General features: G+C 53.7%; 1 protein-coding gene across 5 annotated transcripts in view; it reads right to left on the reverse strand.

Moving 5' to 3' along the window:
• Nucleotides 1-16,787, reverse strand: part of MDGA1 (MAM domain containing glycosylphosphatidylinositol anchor 1) — a 506,924-nt gene that overhangs the window by 12,751 nt on the left and 477,386 nt on the right. For all 5 annotated transcript variants that reach the window (XM_075338981.1, XM_075338978.1, XM_075338979.1 and 2 more), the window contains 2 exons: nt 15,592-15,722; nt 994-1,102 (listed from right to left, as the gene is read on the reverse strand). In XM_075338981.1, coding sequence (XP_075195096.1) covers nt 994-1,102; nt 15,592-15,722 — 240 coding nt within the window. The remainder of the gene's footprint in view (nt 1-993; nt 1,103-15,591; nt 15,723-16,787) is intronic.

Consider the following 16,787-nt stretch of genomic DNA (forward strand, 5'->3'; position numbering starts at 1 on the left):
GCGGATCCTATGAATGGAGGGACCACTCCCCTGCACCAGCTATGGAGCGGATCCTATGAATGGAGGATGACTCCCCTGCCCCAGCTATGGATTGGATCCTATGAATGGAGGACGACTCCCCTGCCCCAGCTATGGAGCAGATCCTATGAATGGAGGACGACTCCCCTGCACCAGCTATGGAGCAGATCCTATGAATGGAGGATGACTCCCCTGCACCAGCTATGGAGCGGATCCTATGAATGGAGGATGACTCCCCTGCACCAGCTATGGAGCAGATCCTATGAATGGAGGACGACTCCCCTGCACCAGCTATGGAGCAGATCCTATGAATGGAGGGACGACTCCCCTGCACCAGCTATGGAGCGGATCCTATGAATGGAGGACGACTCCCCTGCACCAGCTATGGAGCGGATCCTATGAATGGAGGACGACTCCCCTGCACCAGCTATGGAGCGGATCCTATGAATGGAGGGACCACTCCCCTGCACCAGCTATGGAGCGGATCCTATGAATGGAGGATGACTCCCCTGCCCCAGCTATGGAGCGGATCCTATGAATGGAGGACGACTCCCCTGCACCAGCTATGGAGCGGATCCTATGAATGGAGGACGACTCCCCTGCACCAGCTATGGAGCGGATCCTATGAATGGAGGACGACTCCCCTGCCCCAGCTATGGAGCGGATCCTATGAATGGAGGACGACTCCTCTGCACCAGCTATGGAGCGGATCCTATGAATGGAGGACGACTCCTCTGCCCCAGCTATGGAGCGGATCCTATGAATGGAGGACGACTCCCCTGCACCAGCTATGGAGCGGATCCTATGAATGGAGGACGACTCCCCTGCCCCAGCTATGGAGCGGATCCTATGAATGGAGGACGACTCCCCTGCACCAGCTATGGAGCGGATCCTATGAATGGAGGACGACTCCCCTGCACCAGCTATGGAGCGGATCCTGCTGGACACATCGGTAAGGTCTTCTCCAGGACTCACCTTTTGTCGGGCGGATCTGTTTCTTCGGGCAGGCTTCCTTCTTCACGGAGACGTCATCGATGGCCATGTCTCCTTCCACCCCTCTTCCAATGCTACATTCAAACACAATCTGGGGAGACAGAGGACACGGGGTCACCAGAAGCCCCATCATCAGGAGCGATACTCGGGCACGACTGCATTACTCATTCATTATTGTAAAGCCAGATACATTCAGACTCGCGAGCGTATCTGGATTCCGCCACCAAGATTAATCCCGCAAAAGATTTATTTCCCACAGAAGCAAGTGTCACCCACAAATAATACAGCGAGCCGAAACAGTAACACGGAGATGTCGGATAGTCAAGGAGGCAGCCACCGCCACCTGCCCGCTGCGGATACCGTGCGCCGGAGGAGGGGGCACAGACGTCTCAAGGGTTTTGTTAAGTAATAAGCTCCAGAAATTTGTGTTGGGGCATGAAATCTCCTGCAGACTGTAATCCGCTGCCGTCCTGTGCAGAGAGTGGCGCCGCTGCCGGCAGCTGAGGCAAGTCCTCAGGACACCGGGGCCTTATATTCTTAAGGAAATCCACATAGTGGGAAACAATCTGTTTTCTGCGTGGAGATATCACAGATTCTTGACGTTCAGCGCTGAATGCTGGCAAACATGACATCACGTCCTGCCGGTGGGTCAGCATTGTCCCAGGGAGGATGTGTGGGTCCAAATTACCATGAACGTCAATGTCTGTACTACGACATAGCCTCTGTGAGGGATTCTGCTGGCAATAACAGAACAGGAGCAGAACCCATAAGGGGCCGCGGCTCCAGGCGTCTCTGTTCTAGGATCTTCAGCTCCAGGTGTCTTGGCCCTAAGATCCTCAACTTGTGGTTCCTCAGCTCTTGCTTCTTTTGGCTCTGGGATCCTCAGCTCTTGCTTCTTTTGGCTCTGGGATCCTCAGCTCCTGCTTCTTTTGGCTCTGGGATCCTCAGCTCTTGCTTCTTTTGGCTCTGGGATCCTCAGCTCTTGCTTCTTTTGGCTCTGGGATCCTAAGCTCCTGCTTCTTTTGGCTCTGGGATCCTCAGCTCTTGCTTCTTTTGGCTCTGGGATCCTCAGCTCTTGCTTCTTTTGGCTCTGGGAGCCTCAGCTCTTCTTTTTGCTCTGGGATCCTCAGCTCTTGCTTCTTTTGGCTCTGGGATCCTCATATCTTGCTTCTTTTGGCTCTGGGATCCTCAGCTCTTGCTTCTTTTGGCTCTGGGATCCTCAGCTCTTGCTTCTTTTGGCTCTGGGTCTCTCCATGTTAGTATCCGCAGTGCAGGACCTCCAGGTGCTGACTCTTTTCTCTGGATATTTTGGCTGTGGATTCTTCAGCTCTGGATCTCTCTGTTATAACCTCGTCTTAGGCCATCTCTGCTCTCCGTACCATTTCCTAGCTTTGAGTCTCTTGGTTCTTAGCGTCTTGTAAGTAGGTCTCTTTTCTGGATTTCTTGGCTGTTGATCCGTCAGCTCTGGATCTCTCTGCTGTGGATTTCTCAGTTATGTATGTCTTGGTTCTGAGTCTCTGAGATCAGAATTTCATGGCTCTGGATCTTTTGGTTCTCTTACTTCTGGTTCTCTGTGGTCTCAGCCCTGGATCCCATGGCTCTAGGTCTGTCCACTCTGAATCTATGTTGTTGATCTCTACGCTCTAGATTTTTCCGTTTTGGTCTAGTGGTTGTGTATCTTTGTAGCTTTAGCTCTATCGGCTTTGCACGTCCCTGTTTTGGGTCTCTCAATACCGGGTCTAGCAGTTCTGAGTATCTTGGCTTTGTGTTGCTGGTCAAGTGTTCTGGATCTGGATCTCCAGGCTCTGGGTCGTTGAGGTTTAAGTCTCTTCACTTTGGGTACTTTGCCTTTGCCTCTGTTGCTTCTGATTCTCTTAGTTCTGCATTTCTTGGCTCTGGACCTGATAGCTATGGGTCTCCTACTTCTTGATCTCTGGCTTTCTTAATTTTGGTTTTGATGTCTCTGGCTTTCTTGGCTCTGGATCTCTTGGCTGTGGATCTCTTGGCTCTGGATCTCCATCTCTTGGCCCTCTCAGCGCCGAGTCTCTTGGTTCTTGGCTCAGCTTCTCAGCATTAGATCTCATAGCTCCTGCTCCCTGAGTCCCGGATTTCCATATATTTAATTTATGAGGAGAGGACAACAGATGTATTTTCATAATGAATTCCTCCCGGAGTGACCTTCCTCCCGCACGGTGCGGTCATGTTCGGGCATTAATCCGCTCTCTCATTCCCCCCTTCCCAATGTTCCAAGACAATTATCTATAATTGCGGTGAGAAAATACACTGCTAACGCAAACAAGATTAGAATGGATTTACTAAAGGTCGGTGAACTTCACAGGCTTATTAATATTATTGATCGCCCGGCGTGTGGAGAAGATACGTTCCTCCACCTCCCTCCTTATTATGAGCGGCTACCCATGGGGATAACGTGAGCTCGGCATGGAAGGTATGTTTCCTCATCTGGATATGTGGGGTCAGAATGGTGTGAGGAATGGGTCCTAGAGGAGCAGTGTCAGGAGGGGGCATGTAAAGGATCCTAGAGGAGCAGTGTCAGGAGGGGGCATGTAAAGGCTCCTAGAGGAGCAGTGTCAGGAGGGGGCATGTAAAGGATCCTAGAGGATCAGTGTCAGGAGGGGGCATATATAGGGTCCTAGAGGAGCAGTGTCAGAAGGGGGCATGTAAAGGATCCTAGAGGAGCAGTGTCAGGAGGGGGCATGTAAAGGATCCTAGAGGAGCAGTGTCAGGAGGGGGCATGTAAAGGATCCTAGAGGATCAGTGTCAGGAGGGGGCATGTAAAGGCTCCTAGAGAAGCAGTGTCAGGAGGGGGCATGTAAAGGGTCCTAGAGGTGCAGTGTCATGAGAGGGCATGTAAAGGGTCCTAAAGGTGCAGTGTCAGGAGGGGGCATGTAAAGGGTCCTAGAGGTGTAGTGTTAGGAGGGGGCATGTAAAGGGTCCTAGAGGTGCAGTGTCAGGAGGGGGCATGTAAAGGGTCCTAGAGGTGCAGTGTCAGGAGGGTGCATGTAAAGGGTCCTAAAGGTGCAGTGTCAGGAGGGGGCATGTAAAGGGTCCTAGAGGTGTAGTGTTAGGAGGGGGCATGTAAAGGGTCCTAGAGGTGCAGTGTCAGGAGGGGGCATGTAAAGGGTCCTAGAGGTGCAGTGTCAGGAGGGGGCATGTAAAGTATCCTAGAGGAGCAGTGTCAGGAGGGGGCATATAGAGGGTCCTAGAAGAGCAATGTCAGGAGGGGGCATGTAAAGGGTCCTAGAAGAGCAAAGTCAGGAGGGGGCATGTAGAGGGTCCTAGAAGAGCAGTGTCAGGAAAGTGCATATATAGGGTCCTAGAGGAGCGGTGTCAGGAGGGGGCATATAGAGGGTCCTAGAGGAGCAGTGTCAGGAGGGGGCATATAGAGGGTCCTAGAGGAGCAGTGTCAGGAGAGTGCATATAGAGGGTCCTAGAGGAGCAGTGTCAGGAGGGGGCATATAGACGGTCCTAGAGGAGCAGTGTCAGGAGGGGGCATATAGACGGTCCTAGAGGAGCAGTGTCAGGAGGGGGCATATAGAGCGTCCTAGAGGAGCAGTGTCAGGAGGTGGCCTGTAAAGGGTCCTAGAAGTGCAGTGTCAGGAGGGTGCATGTAAAGGGTCCTAGAGGAGTAATGTCAGGAGGGTGCATGTAAAGGGTCCTAGAGGAGAAGTGTCAGGAGGGTGCATGTAAAGGGTCCTAGAGGAGCAGTGTCAGGAGGGGGCATATAGAGTGTGCTAGAGGAGCGGTGTCAGGAGGGTGCATATATAGGGTCCTAGAGGAGCGGTGTGAGGAGGGTGCATATATAGGGTCCTAGAGGAGCGGTGTCAGGAGGGTGCATATTGAGGGTCCTAGAGGAGCGGTGTCAGGAGGGTGCATATAGAGGGTCCTAGAGGAGCAGTGTCAGGAGGGGGCATATAGAGGGTCCTAGAGGAGCAGTGTCAGGAGGGGGCATATAGAGGGTCCTAGAGGAGCAGTGTCAGGAGGTGGCCTGTAAAGGGTCCTAGAAGTGCAGTGTCAGGAGGGTGCATGTAAAGGGTCCTAGAGGAGCAGTGTCAGGAGGGTGCATATAGAGGGTCCTAGAGGAGCAGTGTCAGGAGGGTGCATATAGAGGGTCCTAGAGGAGCAGTGTCAGGAGGGTGCATGTAAAGGGTCCTAGAGGAGAAGTGTCAGGAGGGTGCATGTAAAGGGTCCTAGAGGAGAAGTGTCAGGAGGGTGCATGTAAAGGGTCCTAGAGGAGCGGTGTCAGGAGGGGGCATATAGAGGGTCCTAGAGGAGCAGTGTCAGGAGGTGGCCTGTAAAGGGTCCTAGAAGTGCAGTGTCAGGAGGGTGCATGTAAAGGGTCCTAGAGGAGCAGTGTCAGGAGGGTGCATATAGAGGGTCCTAGAGGAGCAGTGTCAGGAGGGTGCATATAGAGGGTCCTAGAGGAGCAGTGTCAGGAGGGTGCATGTAAAGGGTCCTAGAGGAGAAGTGTCAGGAGGGTGCATGTAAAGGGTCCTAGAGGAGAAGTGTCAGGAGGGTGCATGTAAAGGGTCCTAGAGGAGCGGTGTCAGGAGGGAGCATATAGAGGGTGCTAGAGGAGCAGTGTGAGGAGGGTCCATATAGAGGGTCCTAGAGGAGCAGTGTCAGGAGGGGGGCATATAGAGGGTCCTAGAGGAGCAGTGTCAGGAGGGGGCATATAGAGGGTCCTAGAGGAGCAGTGTCAGGAGGGGGCATATAGAGGGTCCTAGAGGAGCAGTGTCAGGAGGGGGCATATAGAGGGTCCTAGAGGAGCAGTGTCAGGAGGGGGCATATAGAGGGTCCTAGAAGTGTAGTATCAGGAGAGTGCATGTAAAAGGTCCTAGAGGAGAAGTGTCAGGAGGGTGCATGTAAAGGGTCCTAGAGGAGAAGTGTCAGGAGGGTGCATGTAAAGGGTCCTAGAGGAGCAGTGTCAGGAGGGGGCATATAGAGTGTGCTAGAGGAGCGGTGTCAGGAGGGTGCATATATAGGGTCCTAGAGGAGCGGTGTGAGGAGGGGGCATGTAAAGGGTCCTAGAAGAGCAAAGTCAGGAGGGGGCATGTAGAGGGTCCTAGAAGAGCAGTGTCAGGAAAGTGCATATATAGGGTCCTAGAGGAGCGGTGTCAGGAGGGGGCATATAGAGGGTCCTAGAGGAGCAGTGTCAGGAGGGGGCATATAGAGGGTCCTAGAGGAGCAGTGTCAGGAGAGTGCATATAGAGGGTCCTAGAGGAGCAGTGTCAGGAGGGGGCATATAGACGGTCCTAGAGGAGCAGTGTCAGGAGGGGGCATATAGACGGTCCTAGAGGAGCAGTGTCAGGAGGGGGCATATAGAGCGTCCTAGAGGAGCAGTGTCAGGAGGTGGCCTGTAAAGGGTCCTAGAAGTGCAGTGTCAGGAGGGTGCACGTAAAGGGTCCTAGAGGAGCAGTGTCATGAGGGGGCATGTAAAGGGTCCTAGAGGAGTAATGTCAGGAGGGGGCATATAGAGGGTCCTAGAGGAGCAGTGTCAGGAGGGTGCATGTAAAGGGTCCTAGAGGAGCGATGTCAGGAGGGGGCATATAGAGGGTCCTAGAGGAGCAGTGTCAGGAGGGGGCATATAGAGGGTCCTAGAAGTGTAGTATCAGGAGAGTGCATGTAAAGGGTCCTAGATGAGCAGTGTCAGGAGGGGGCATATAGAGGGTCCTAGAAGTGTAGTATCAGGAGAGTGCATGTAAAGGGTCCTAGAGGAGAAGTGTCAGGAGGGGGCATATAGAGTGTGCTGGAGGAGCGGTGTCAGGAGGGTGCATATATAGGGTCCTAGAGGAGCGGTGTGAGGAGGGTGCATATAGAGGGTCCTAGAGGAGCAGTGTCAGGAGGGTGCATGTAAAGGGTCCTAGAGGAGAAGTGTCTGGAGGGTGCATGTAAAGGGTCCTAGAGGAGAAGTGTCAGGAGGGTGCATGTAAAGGGTCCTAGAGGAGCGGTGTCAGGAGGGGGCATATAGAGGGTGCTAGAGGAGCAGTGTGAGGAGGGTCCATATAGAGGGTCCTAGAGGAGCAGTGTCAGGAGGGGGCATATAGAGGGTCCTAGAGGAGCAGTGTCAGGAGGGGGCATATAGAGGGTCCTAGAGGAGCAGTGTCAGGAGGGGGCATATAGAGCGTCCTAGAGGAGCAGTGTCAGGAGGGGGCATATAGAGGGTCCTAGAGGAGCAGTGTCAGGAGAGTGCATATAGAGGGTCCTAGAGGAGCGGTGTCAGGAGGGTGCATATAGAGGGTCCTAGAGGAGCGGTGTCAGGAGGGTGCATATAGAGGGTCCTAGAGGAGCAGTGTGAGGAGGGTGCATATAGAGGGTCCTAGAGGAGCAGTGTCAGGAGGGGGCATATAGAGGGTCCTAGAGGAGCAGTGTCAGGAGGGGGCATATAGAGGGTGCTAGAGGAGCGGTGTCAGGAGGGGGCATATAGAGGGTCCTAGAGGAGCAGTGTCAGGAGGGGGCATATAGAGGGTCATAGAGGAGCAGTGTCAGGAGGGGACATATAGAGCGTCCTAGAGGAGCAGTGTCAGGAGGGGGCATATAGAGGGTCCTAGAGGAGCAGTGTCAGGAGGGGGCATATAGAGGGTCCTAGAGGAGCAGTGTCAGGAGGGGGCATATAGAGGGTCCTAGAGGAGCGGTGTCAGGAGGGGGCATATAGACGGTCCTAGAGGAGCAGTGTCAGGAGGGGGCATATAGAGCGTCCTAGAGGAGCAGTGTCAGGAGGGGGCATATAGAGGGTCCTAGAGGAGCAGTGTCAGGAGGGGGCATATAGAGGGTCCTAGAGGAGCAGTGTGAGGAGGGTGCATATAGAGGGTCCTAGAGGAGCAGTGTGAGGAGGGTGCATATAGAGGGTCCTAGAGGAGCAGTGTCAGGAGGGTGCATATAGAGGGTCCTAGAGGAGCAGTGTCAGGAGGGGGCATATAGAGGGTCCTAGAGGAGCAGTGTCAGGAGGGGGCATATAGAGGGTCATAGAGGAGCAGTGTCAGGAGGGGGCATATAGAGGGTCATAGAGGAGCAGTGTCAGGAGGGGGCATATAGAGCGTCCTAGAGGAGCAGTGTCAGGAGGGGGCATATAGAGGGTCCTAGAGGAGCAGTGTCAGGAGGGTGCATATAGAGGGTCCTAGAGGAGCAGTGTCAGGAGGGGGCATATAGAGCGTCCTAGAGGAGCAGTGTCAGGAGGGGGCATATAGAGGGTCCTAGAGGAGCAGTGTCAGGAGGGGGCATATAGAGGGTCCTAGAAGTGTAGTATCAGGAGAGTGCATGTAAAAGGTCCTAGAGGAGAAGTGTTAGGAGGAGGGTGCATGTAAAGGGTCCTAGAGGAGCAGTGTCAGGAGGGGGCATATATAGGGTCCTAGAGGAGCGGTGTGAGGAGGGGGCATATAGAGGGTCCTAGAAGAGCAAAGTCAGGAGGGGGCATGTAGAGGGTCCTAGAAGAGCAGTGTCAGGAAAGTGCATATATAGGGTCCTAGAGGAGCGGTGTCAGGAGGGGGCATATAGAGGGTCCTAGAGGAGCAGTGTCAGGAGGGGGCATATAGAGGGTCCTAGAGGAGCAGTGTCAGGAGAGTGCATATAGAGGGTCCTAGAGGAGCAGTGTCAGGAGGGGGCATATAGACGGTCCTAGAGGAGCAGTGTCAGGAGGGGGCATATAGAGCGTCCTAGAGGAGCAGTGTCAGGAGGTGGCCTGTAAAGGGTCCTAGAAGTGCAGTGTCAGGAGGGTGCATGTAAAGGGTCCTAGAGGAGCGGTGTCAGGAGGGTGCATGTAAAGGGTCCTAGAGGAGAAGTGTCAGGAGGGTGCACGTAAAGGGTCCTAGAGGAGCAGTGTCATGAGGGGGCATGTAAAGGGTCCTAGAGGAGTAATGTCAGGAGGGGGCATATAGAGGGTCCTAGAGGAGCAGTGTCAGGAGGGTGCATGTAAAGGGTCCCAGAGGAGCGGTGTCAGGAGGGGGCATATAGAGGGTCCTAGAGGAGCAGTGTCAGGAGGGGGCATATAGAGGGTCCTAGAAGTGTAGTATCAGGAGAGTGCATGTAAAGGGTCCTAGAGGAGAAGTGTCAGGAGGGTGCATGTAAAGGGTCCTAGAGGAGCAGTGTCAGGAGGGGGCATATATAGGGTCCTAGAGGAGCGGTGTGAGGAGGGTGCATATAGAGGGTCCTAGAGGAGCAGTGTCAGGAGGGTGCATGTAAAGGGTCCTAGAGGAGAAGTGTCAGGAGGGTGCATGTAAAGGGTCCTAGAGGAGCAGTGTCAGGAGGGTGCATATTGAGGGTCCTAGAGGAGCGGTGTCAGGAGGGTGCATATAGAGGGTCCTAGAGGAGCAGTGTCAGGAGGGGGCATATAGAGGGTCCTAGAGGAGCAGTGTCAGGAGGGTGCATGTAAAGGGTCCTAGAGGAGAAGTGTCAGGAGGGTGCATGTAAAGGGTCCTAGAGGAGCGGTGTCAGGAGGGGGCATATAGAGGGTGCTAGAGGAGCAGTGTGAGGAGGGTCCATATAGAGGGTCCTAGAGGAGCAGTGTCAGGAGGGGGCATATAGAGGGTCCTAGAGGAGCAGTGTCAGGAGGGGGCATATAGAGCGTCCTAGAGGAGCAGTGTCAGGAGGGGGCATATAGAGGGTGCTAGAGGAGCGGTGTCAGGAGGGGGCATATAGAGGGTCCTAGAGGAGCGGTGTCAGGAGGGTGCATATAGAGGGTCCTAGAGGAGCAGTGTCAGGAGGGGGCATATAGAGGGTCCTAGAGGAGCGGTGTCAGGAGGGTGCATATAGAGGGTCCTAGAGGAGCGGTGTCAGGAGGGTGCATATAGAGGGTCCTAGAGGAGCAGTGTGAGGAGGGTGCATATAGAGGGTCCTAGAGGAGCAGTGTGAGGAGGGTGCATATAGAGGGTCCTAGAGGAGCAGTGTCAGGAGGGGGCATATAGAGGGTCATAGAGGAGCAGTGTCAGGAGGGTGCATGTAAAGGGTCCTAGAGGAGCAGTGTCAGGAGGGGGCATATAGAGGGTCCTAGAGGAGCGGTGTCAGGAGGGGGCATATAGAGGGTCCTAGAGGAGCAGTGTCAGGAGGGGGCATATAGAGGGTCCTAGAGGAGCGGTGTCAGGAGGGGGCATATAGACGGTCCTAGAGGAGCAGTGTCAGGAGGGGGCATATAGAGGGTCCTAGAGGAGCAGTGTCAGGAGGGGGCATATAGAGGGTCCTAGAGGAGCAGTGTGAGGAGGGTGCATATAGAGGGTCCTAGAGGAGCAGTGTGAGGAGGGTGCATATAGAGGGTCCTAGAGGAGCAGTGTCAGGAGGGGGCATATAGAGGGTCCTAGAGGAGCAGTGTCAGGAGGGGGCATATAGAGGGTCATAGAGGAGCAGTGTCAGGAGGGGGCATATAGAGGGTCATAGAGGAGCAGTGTCAGGAGGGGGCATATAGAGGGTCCTAGAGGAGCAGTGTCAGGAGGGTGCATATAGAGGGTCCTAGAGGAGCAGTGTCAGGAGGGGGCATATAGAGCGTCCTAGAGGAGCAGTGTCAGGAGGGGGCATATAGAGCGTCCTAGAGGAGCAGTGTCAGGAGGGGGCATATAGAGCGTCCTAGAGGAGCAGTGTCAGGAGGGGGCATATAGAGCGTCCTAGAGGAGCAGTGTCAGGAGGGGGCATATAGAGGGTCCTAGAGGAGCGGTGTCAGGAGGGGGCATATAGAGCGTCCTAGAGGAGCAGTGTCAGGAGGGGGCATATAGAGCGTCCTAGAGGAGCAGTGTCAGGAGGGGGCATATAGAGGGTCCTAGAGGAGCGGTGTCAGGAGGGGGCATATAGAGCGTCCTAGAGGAGCGGTGTCAGGAGGGGGCATATAGAGCGTCCTAGAGGAGCGGTGTCAGGAGGGGGCATATAGAGGGTCCTAGAGGAGCGGTGTCAGGAGGGGGCATATAGAGGGTGCTAGAGGAGCGGTGTCAGGAGGGGGCATATAGAGGGTGCTAGAGGAGCGGTGTCAGGAGGGGGCATATAGAGGGTCCTAGAGGAGCGGTGTCAGGAGGGGGCATATAGAGGGTGCTAGAGGAGCGGTGTCAGGAGGGGGCATATAGAGGGTGCTAGAGGAGCGGTGTCAGGAGGGGGCATATAGAGGGTCCTAGAGGAGCGGTGTCAGGAGGGGGCATATAGAGGGTCCTAGAGGAGCAGTGTCAGGAGGGGGCATATAGAGGGTCCTAGAGGAGCAGTGTCAGGAGGGGGCATATAGAGGGTCCTAGAGGAGCAGTGTCAGGAGGGGGCATATAGAGGGTCCTAGAGGAGCGGTGTCAGGAGGGTGCATATAGAGGGTCCTAGAGGAGCAGTGTCAGGAGGGGGCATATAGAGGGTCCTAGAGGAGCAGTGTCAGGAGGGGGCATATAGAGGGTCCTAGAGGAGCAGTGTCAGGAGGGGGCATATAGAGGGTCCTAGAGGAGCAGTGTCAGGAGGGGGCATATAGAGGGTCCTAGAGGAGCAGTGTCAGGAGGGGGCATATAGAGGGTCCTAGAGGAGCAGTGTCAGGAGGGGGCATATAGAGGGTCCTAGAGGAGCAGTGTCAGGAGGGGGCATATAGAGGGTCCTAGAGGAGCAGTGTCAGGAGGGGGCATATAGAGGGTCCTAGAGGAGCAGTGTCAGGAGGGGGCATATAGAGGGTCCTAGAGGAGCAGTGTCAGGAGGGGGCATATAGAGGGTCCTAGAGGAGCAGTGTCAGGAGGGGGCATATAGAGCGTCCTAGAGGAGCAGTGTCAGGAGGGGGCATATAGAGGGTCCTAGAGGAGCAGTGTCAGGAGGGGGCATATAGAGGGTCCTAGAGGAGCGGTGTCAGGAGGGGGCATATAGAGGGTGCGCTGCTGCAGATGAGATCTGTATACTCCTCTTTGGGGCAATTACCCGGTGAATACCCTGGTCCCTGGAGACCCCGCAATCTTCCTCTTCCCCTGTTTGAGGCATTAGGACATTTTCTGGTCCCGTCTCTCCTGTTCCTGCGCAGAGCCGCAGAGCTGACAACAATAAACGCGGCTCCGCTGCCGGGATTGATTCCGTATTAAATATTTTAACATTCGGAGCGTTTCAGTTTTTATGATTTGACTATTCAGAGCGGCGGCCGCTGACAGCGCGACATTACTTATATAGATTCGCCGTTTCCTCGGATGTCGGACGCACGTTTACGAGTCACCGCCGTATTGTGATGGCGGAGGCCGCGCCGTACATCACTGTTATGTCTCCGATGTTTGTTTTACATCAGAACGCGGCGTTTATAGCAAGATTCTACTGCACCCTGCATAATCCGAAAATGTGTCCACAGAGCGACGCAGCAGAGCCGAGCCAGCCACCCAGGAGCACACATTATCTGTGCTGTTACATGGGACTGCATAATCCGAAAATGTGTCCACAGAGCGACGCAGCAGAGCCGAGCCAGCCACCCAGGAGCACACATTATCTGTGCTGTTACATGGGACTGCATAATCCGAAAATGTGTCCACAGAGCGACGCAGCAGAGCCGAGCCAGCCACCCAGGAGCACACATTATCTGTGCTCTTACATGGGACTGCATAATCCGAAAATGTGTCCGCAGAGCGACGCAGCAGAGCCGAGCCAGCCACCCAGGAGCACACATTATCTGTGCTCTTACATGGGACTGCATAATCCGAAAATGTGTCCACAGAGCGACGCAGCAGAGCCGAGCCAGCGACCGAGGAGCACACATTATCTGTGCTCTTACATGGGACTGCATAATCCGAAAATGTGTCCACAGAGCGACGCAGCAGAGCCGAGCCAGCGACCGAGGAGCACACATTATCTGTGCTCTTACATGGGACTGCATAATCCGAAAATGTGTCCACAGAGCGACGCAGCAGAGCCGAGCCAGCGACCGAGGAGCACACATTATCTGTGCTCTTACATGGGACTGCATAATCCGAAAATGTGTCCACAGAGCGACGCAGCAGAGCCGAGCCAGCGACCGAGGAGCACACATTATCTGTGCTCTTACATGGGACTGCATAATCCGAAAATGTGTCCACAGAGCGACGCAGCAGAGCCGAGCCAGCCACCCAGGAGCACACATTATCTGTGCTGTTACATGGGACTGCATAATCCGAAAATGTGTCCACAGAGCGACGCAGCAGAGCCGAGCCAGCGACCGAGGAGCACACATTATCTGTGCTGTTCCATGGGACTGCATAATCCGAAAATGTGTCCACAGAGCGACGCAGCAGAGCCGAGCCAGCGACCGAGGAGCACACATTATCTGTGCTGTTACATGGGACTGCATAATCCGAAAATGTGTCCGCAGAGCGACGCAGCAGAGCCGAGCCAGCGAGCCAGGAGCACACATTATCTGTGCTGTTACATGGGACTGCATAATCCGAAAATGTGTCCACAGAGCGATGCAGCAGAGCCGAGCCAGCGACCGAGGAGCACACATTATCTGTGCTGTTACATGGGACTGCATAATCCGAAAATGTGTCCACAGAGCGACGCAGCAGAGCCGAGCCAGCGACCGAGGAGCACACATTATCTGTGCTGTTACATGGGACTGCATAATCCGAAAATGTGTCCGCAGAGCGACGCAGCAGAGCCGAGCCAGCGACCGAGGAGCACACATTATCTGTGCTGTTACATGGGACTGCATAATCCGAAAATGTGTCCACAGAGCGACGCAGCAGAGCCGAGCCAGCGACCGAGGAGCACACATTATCTGTGCTGTTACATGGGACTGCATAATCCGAAAATGTGTCCACAGAGCGACGCAGCAGAGCCGAGCCAGCGACCGAGGAGCACACATTATCTCTGCTGTTACATGGGACTGCATAATCCGAAAATGTGTCCACAGAGCGACGCAGCAGAGCCGAGCCAGCGACCGAGGAGCACACATTATCTGTGCTGTTACATGGGACTGCATAATCCGAAAATGTGTCCACAGAGCGATGCAGCAGAGCCGAGCCAGCGACCGAGGAGCACACATTATCTGTGCTGTTACATGGGACTGCATAATCCAAAAATGTGTCCACAGAGCGACGCAGCAGAGCCGAGCCAGCGATCGAGGAGCACACATTATCTGTGCTCTTACATGGGACTGCATAATCCGAAAATGTGTCCACATAGCGACGCAGCAGAGCCGAGCCAGCGACCGAGGAGCACACATTATCTGTGCTGTTACATGGGACTGCATAATCCGAAAATGTGTCCACAGAGCAACGCAGCAGAGCCGAGCCAGCGACCGAGGAGCACACATTATCTGTGCTGTTACGTGGGACTGCATAATCCGAAAATGTGTCCACAGAGCGACGCAGCAGAGCCGAGCCAGCGACCGAGGAGCACACATTATCTGTGCTGTTACATGGGACTGCATAATCCGAAAATGTGTCCACAGAGCGACGCAGCAGAGCCGAGCCAGCGACCGAGGAGCACACATTATCTGTGCTGTTACATGGGACTGCATAATCCGAAAATGTGTCCACAGAACGACGCAGCAGAGCCGAGCCAGCGACCGAGGAGCACACATTATCTGTGCTGTTACATGGGACTGCATAATCCGAAAATGTGTCCACAGAGCGACGCAGCAGAGCCGAGCCAGCGACCGAGGAGCACACATTATCTGTGCTGTTACATGGGACTGCATAATCCGAAAATGTGTCCGCAGAGCGACGCAGCAGAACCGAGCCAGCGACCGAGGAGCACACATTATCTGTGTTCTTACATGGGACTGCATAATCCGAAAATGTGTCCACACAGCGACGCAGCAGAGCCGAGCCAGCGACCGAGGAGGAAACATTGTGCTGTTACATGGGACTGCAGGAGACATCCACTGCATTATCTGTACTCAGATATCACTGTGTTATCTGTGGTGTTACATAGGACTGCAGGTGACATCTACTACATTATCTGTACTCAGAGATATCACTGTTATCTGTGGTGTTACATAGGACTGCAGGTGACATCTACTGTGTTATCTGTGGTGTTACATAGGACTGCAGGTGACATCCACTACATTATCTGTACTCAGAGAGATATCACTGTGTTATCTGTGGTGTTACATAGGACTGCAGGTGACATCTACTACATTATCTGTACTCAGAGAGATATTACTGTGTTATCTGTGGTGTTACATAGGACTGCAGGTGACATCTACTACATTATCTGTACTCAGAGATATCCCTGTGTTATCTGTGGTGTTACATGGGACTGCAGGTGACCTCTACTACATTATCTGTACTCAGAGATATCCCTGTGTTATCTGTGGTGTTACATGGGACTGCAGGTGACCTCTACTACATTATCTGTACTCAGAGATATCACTGTGTTATCTGTGGTGTTACATAGGACTGCAGGTGACATCTACTGTGTTATCTGTGGTGTTACATGGGACTGCAGGTGACATCTACTACCCGGAAAGTTACTATTACATAGGACTGCAGCTATGGTCTGCTTATGGTGGTGTGAGTACATTTGCCTCAGTGGTGACTTTTCTGCGCACTTTCGCAGGGAGCGGATTATTTTCCCGGCTTTCTCTTTGCACCGGACGTCGGCGGTTTCTGGAACAATCATCGATGTTGCGGGCACATTTCATTTTCTGCATTGCCTCCTATAGGTTCTTACATGGAAGGGGGCCGTGGGGGTGACCTGCAGATTCTCTAATTGCCATTTGTTCCCTTGGTTGCCTTTCTTGGACCAGACAGGAATATCCGGGGCGCCAATAGTTTTGAGGCTCAAGTAAACTGTTAAGTTACCTGCAAAGGAAAGAGAAACAAATCAATATAAAGTCATGTGCAGGCAAAATGTCTATATATCGTCTATTTCATACCTATCTGCATACAGTGCCTTGAGAAAGTATTCATACCCCGGGAGCTTTTCCACATTTTTTCATGTTACACTTACAAATGAAATATATTTTATTGGGATTTCATGAAAAAAATGTGAGTTGCATTAGTATTCAGCCCCCTATAGTCTGATCCCTCTAAATAAAACCCTGAGTGACAGTCGCCCCCAGAAGTCACATAATTCGCACACTGCCTCCTCCCGGGTGTATGTTTTTCTATAACTACAGCTGCTCTGTGAAGACCTCAGAGGTGTGTGTGAGAACATCAGGGATGAAACATCATGAAAACCAAGGAACACACCAGACAGGTCAGGGATAAAGAGGAGGAAAGCAGGGTTAGGTTATAGAAAATAGCCCGAGCTCTGAACATCTCACAGAGCACTGCTCAATCCATCAACCAAAAATAGAAGTAGGGCACAACCGCAAACTACCGAGACAAGGCGAGCACCGAAACTGACACCCCAAGAAGGAGAATGAGAGAAGAGCCAAGAGGCCCCTGATCACTGGAGGAACCACCGAGATCACAGCTCAGGAGGAGAATCTGTCCACAAGACGAGCAGAGATCACAGCTCAGGAGGAGAATCTGTCCACAGGACGAGCAGAGATCACAGCTCAGGGGAGAATCTGTCCACAGGACGAGCAGAGATCACAGCTCAGGAGGAGAATCTGTCCACAGGACGAGCAGAGATCACAGCTCAGGGGAGAATCTGTCCACAGGACGAGCAGAGATCACAGCTCAGGAGGAGAATCTGTCCACAGGACAAGCAGAGATCACAGCTCAGGAGGAGAATCTGTCCACAGGATGAGCAGAGATCACAGCTCAGGAGGAGAATCTGTCCACAAGACGAGCAGAGATCACAGCTAAGGAGGAGAATCTGTCCACAGGACGAGCAGAGATCACAGCTCAGGGGAGAATCTGTCCACAGGACGAGCAGAGATCACAGCTCAGGAGGAGAATCTGCCCACAGGACGAGCA

Source organism: Anomaloglossus baeobatrachus, chromosome 3, assembly GCF_048569485.1.
Source record: "Anomaloglossus baeobatrachus isolate aAnoBae1 chromosome 3, aAnoBae1.hap1, whole genome shotgun sequence".
Classification (NCBI taxonomy): Eukaryota; Metazoa; Chordata; class Amphibia; order Anura; family Aromobatidae; genus Anomaloglossus; species Anomaloglossus baeobatrachus.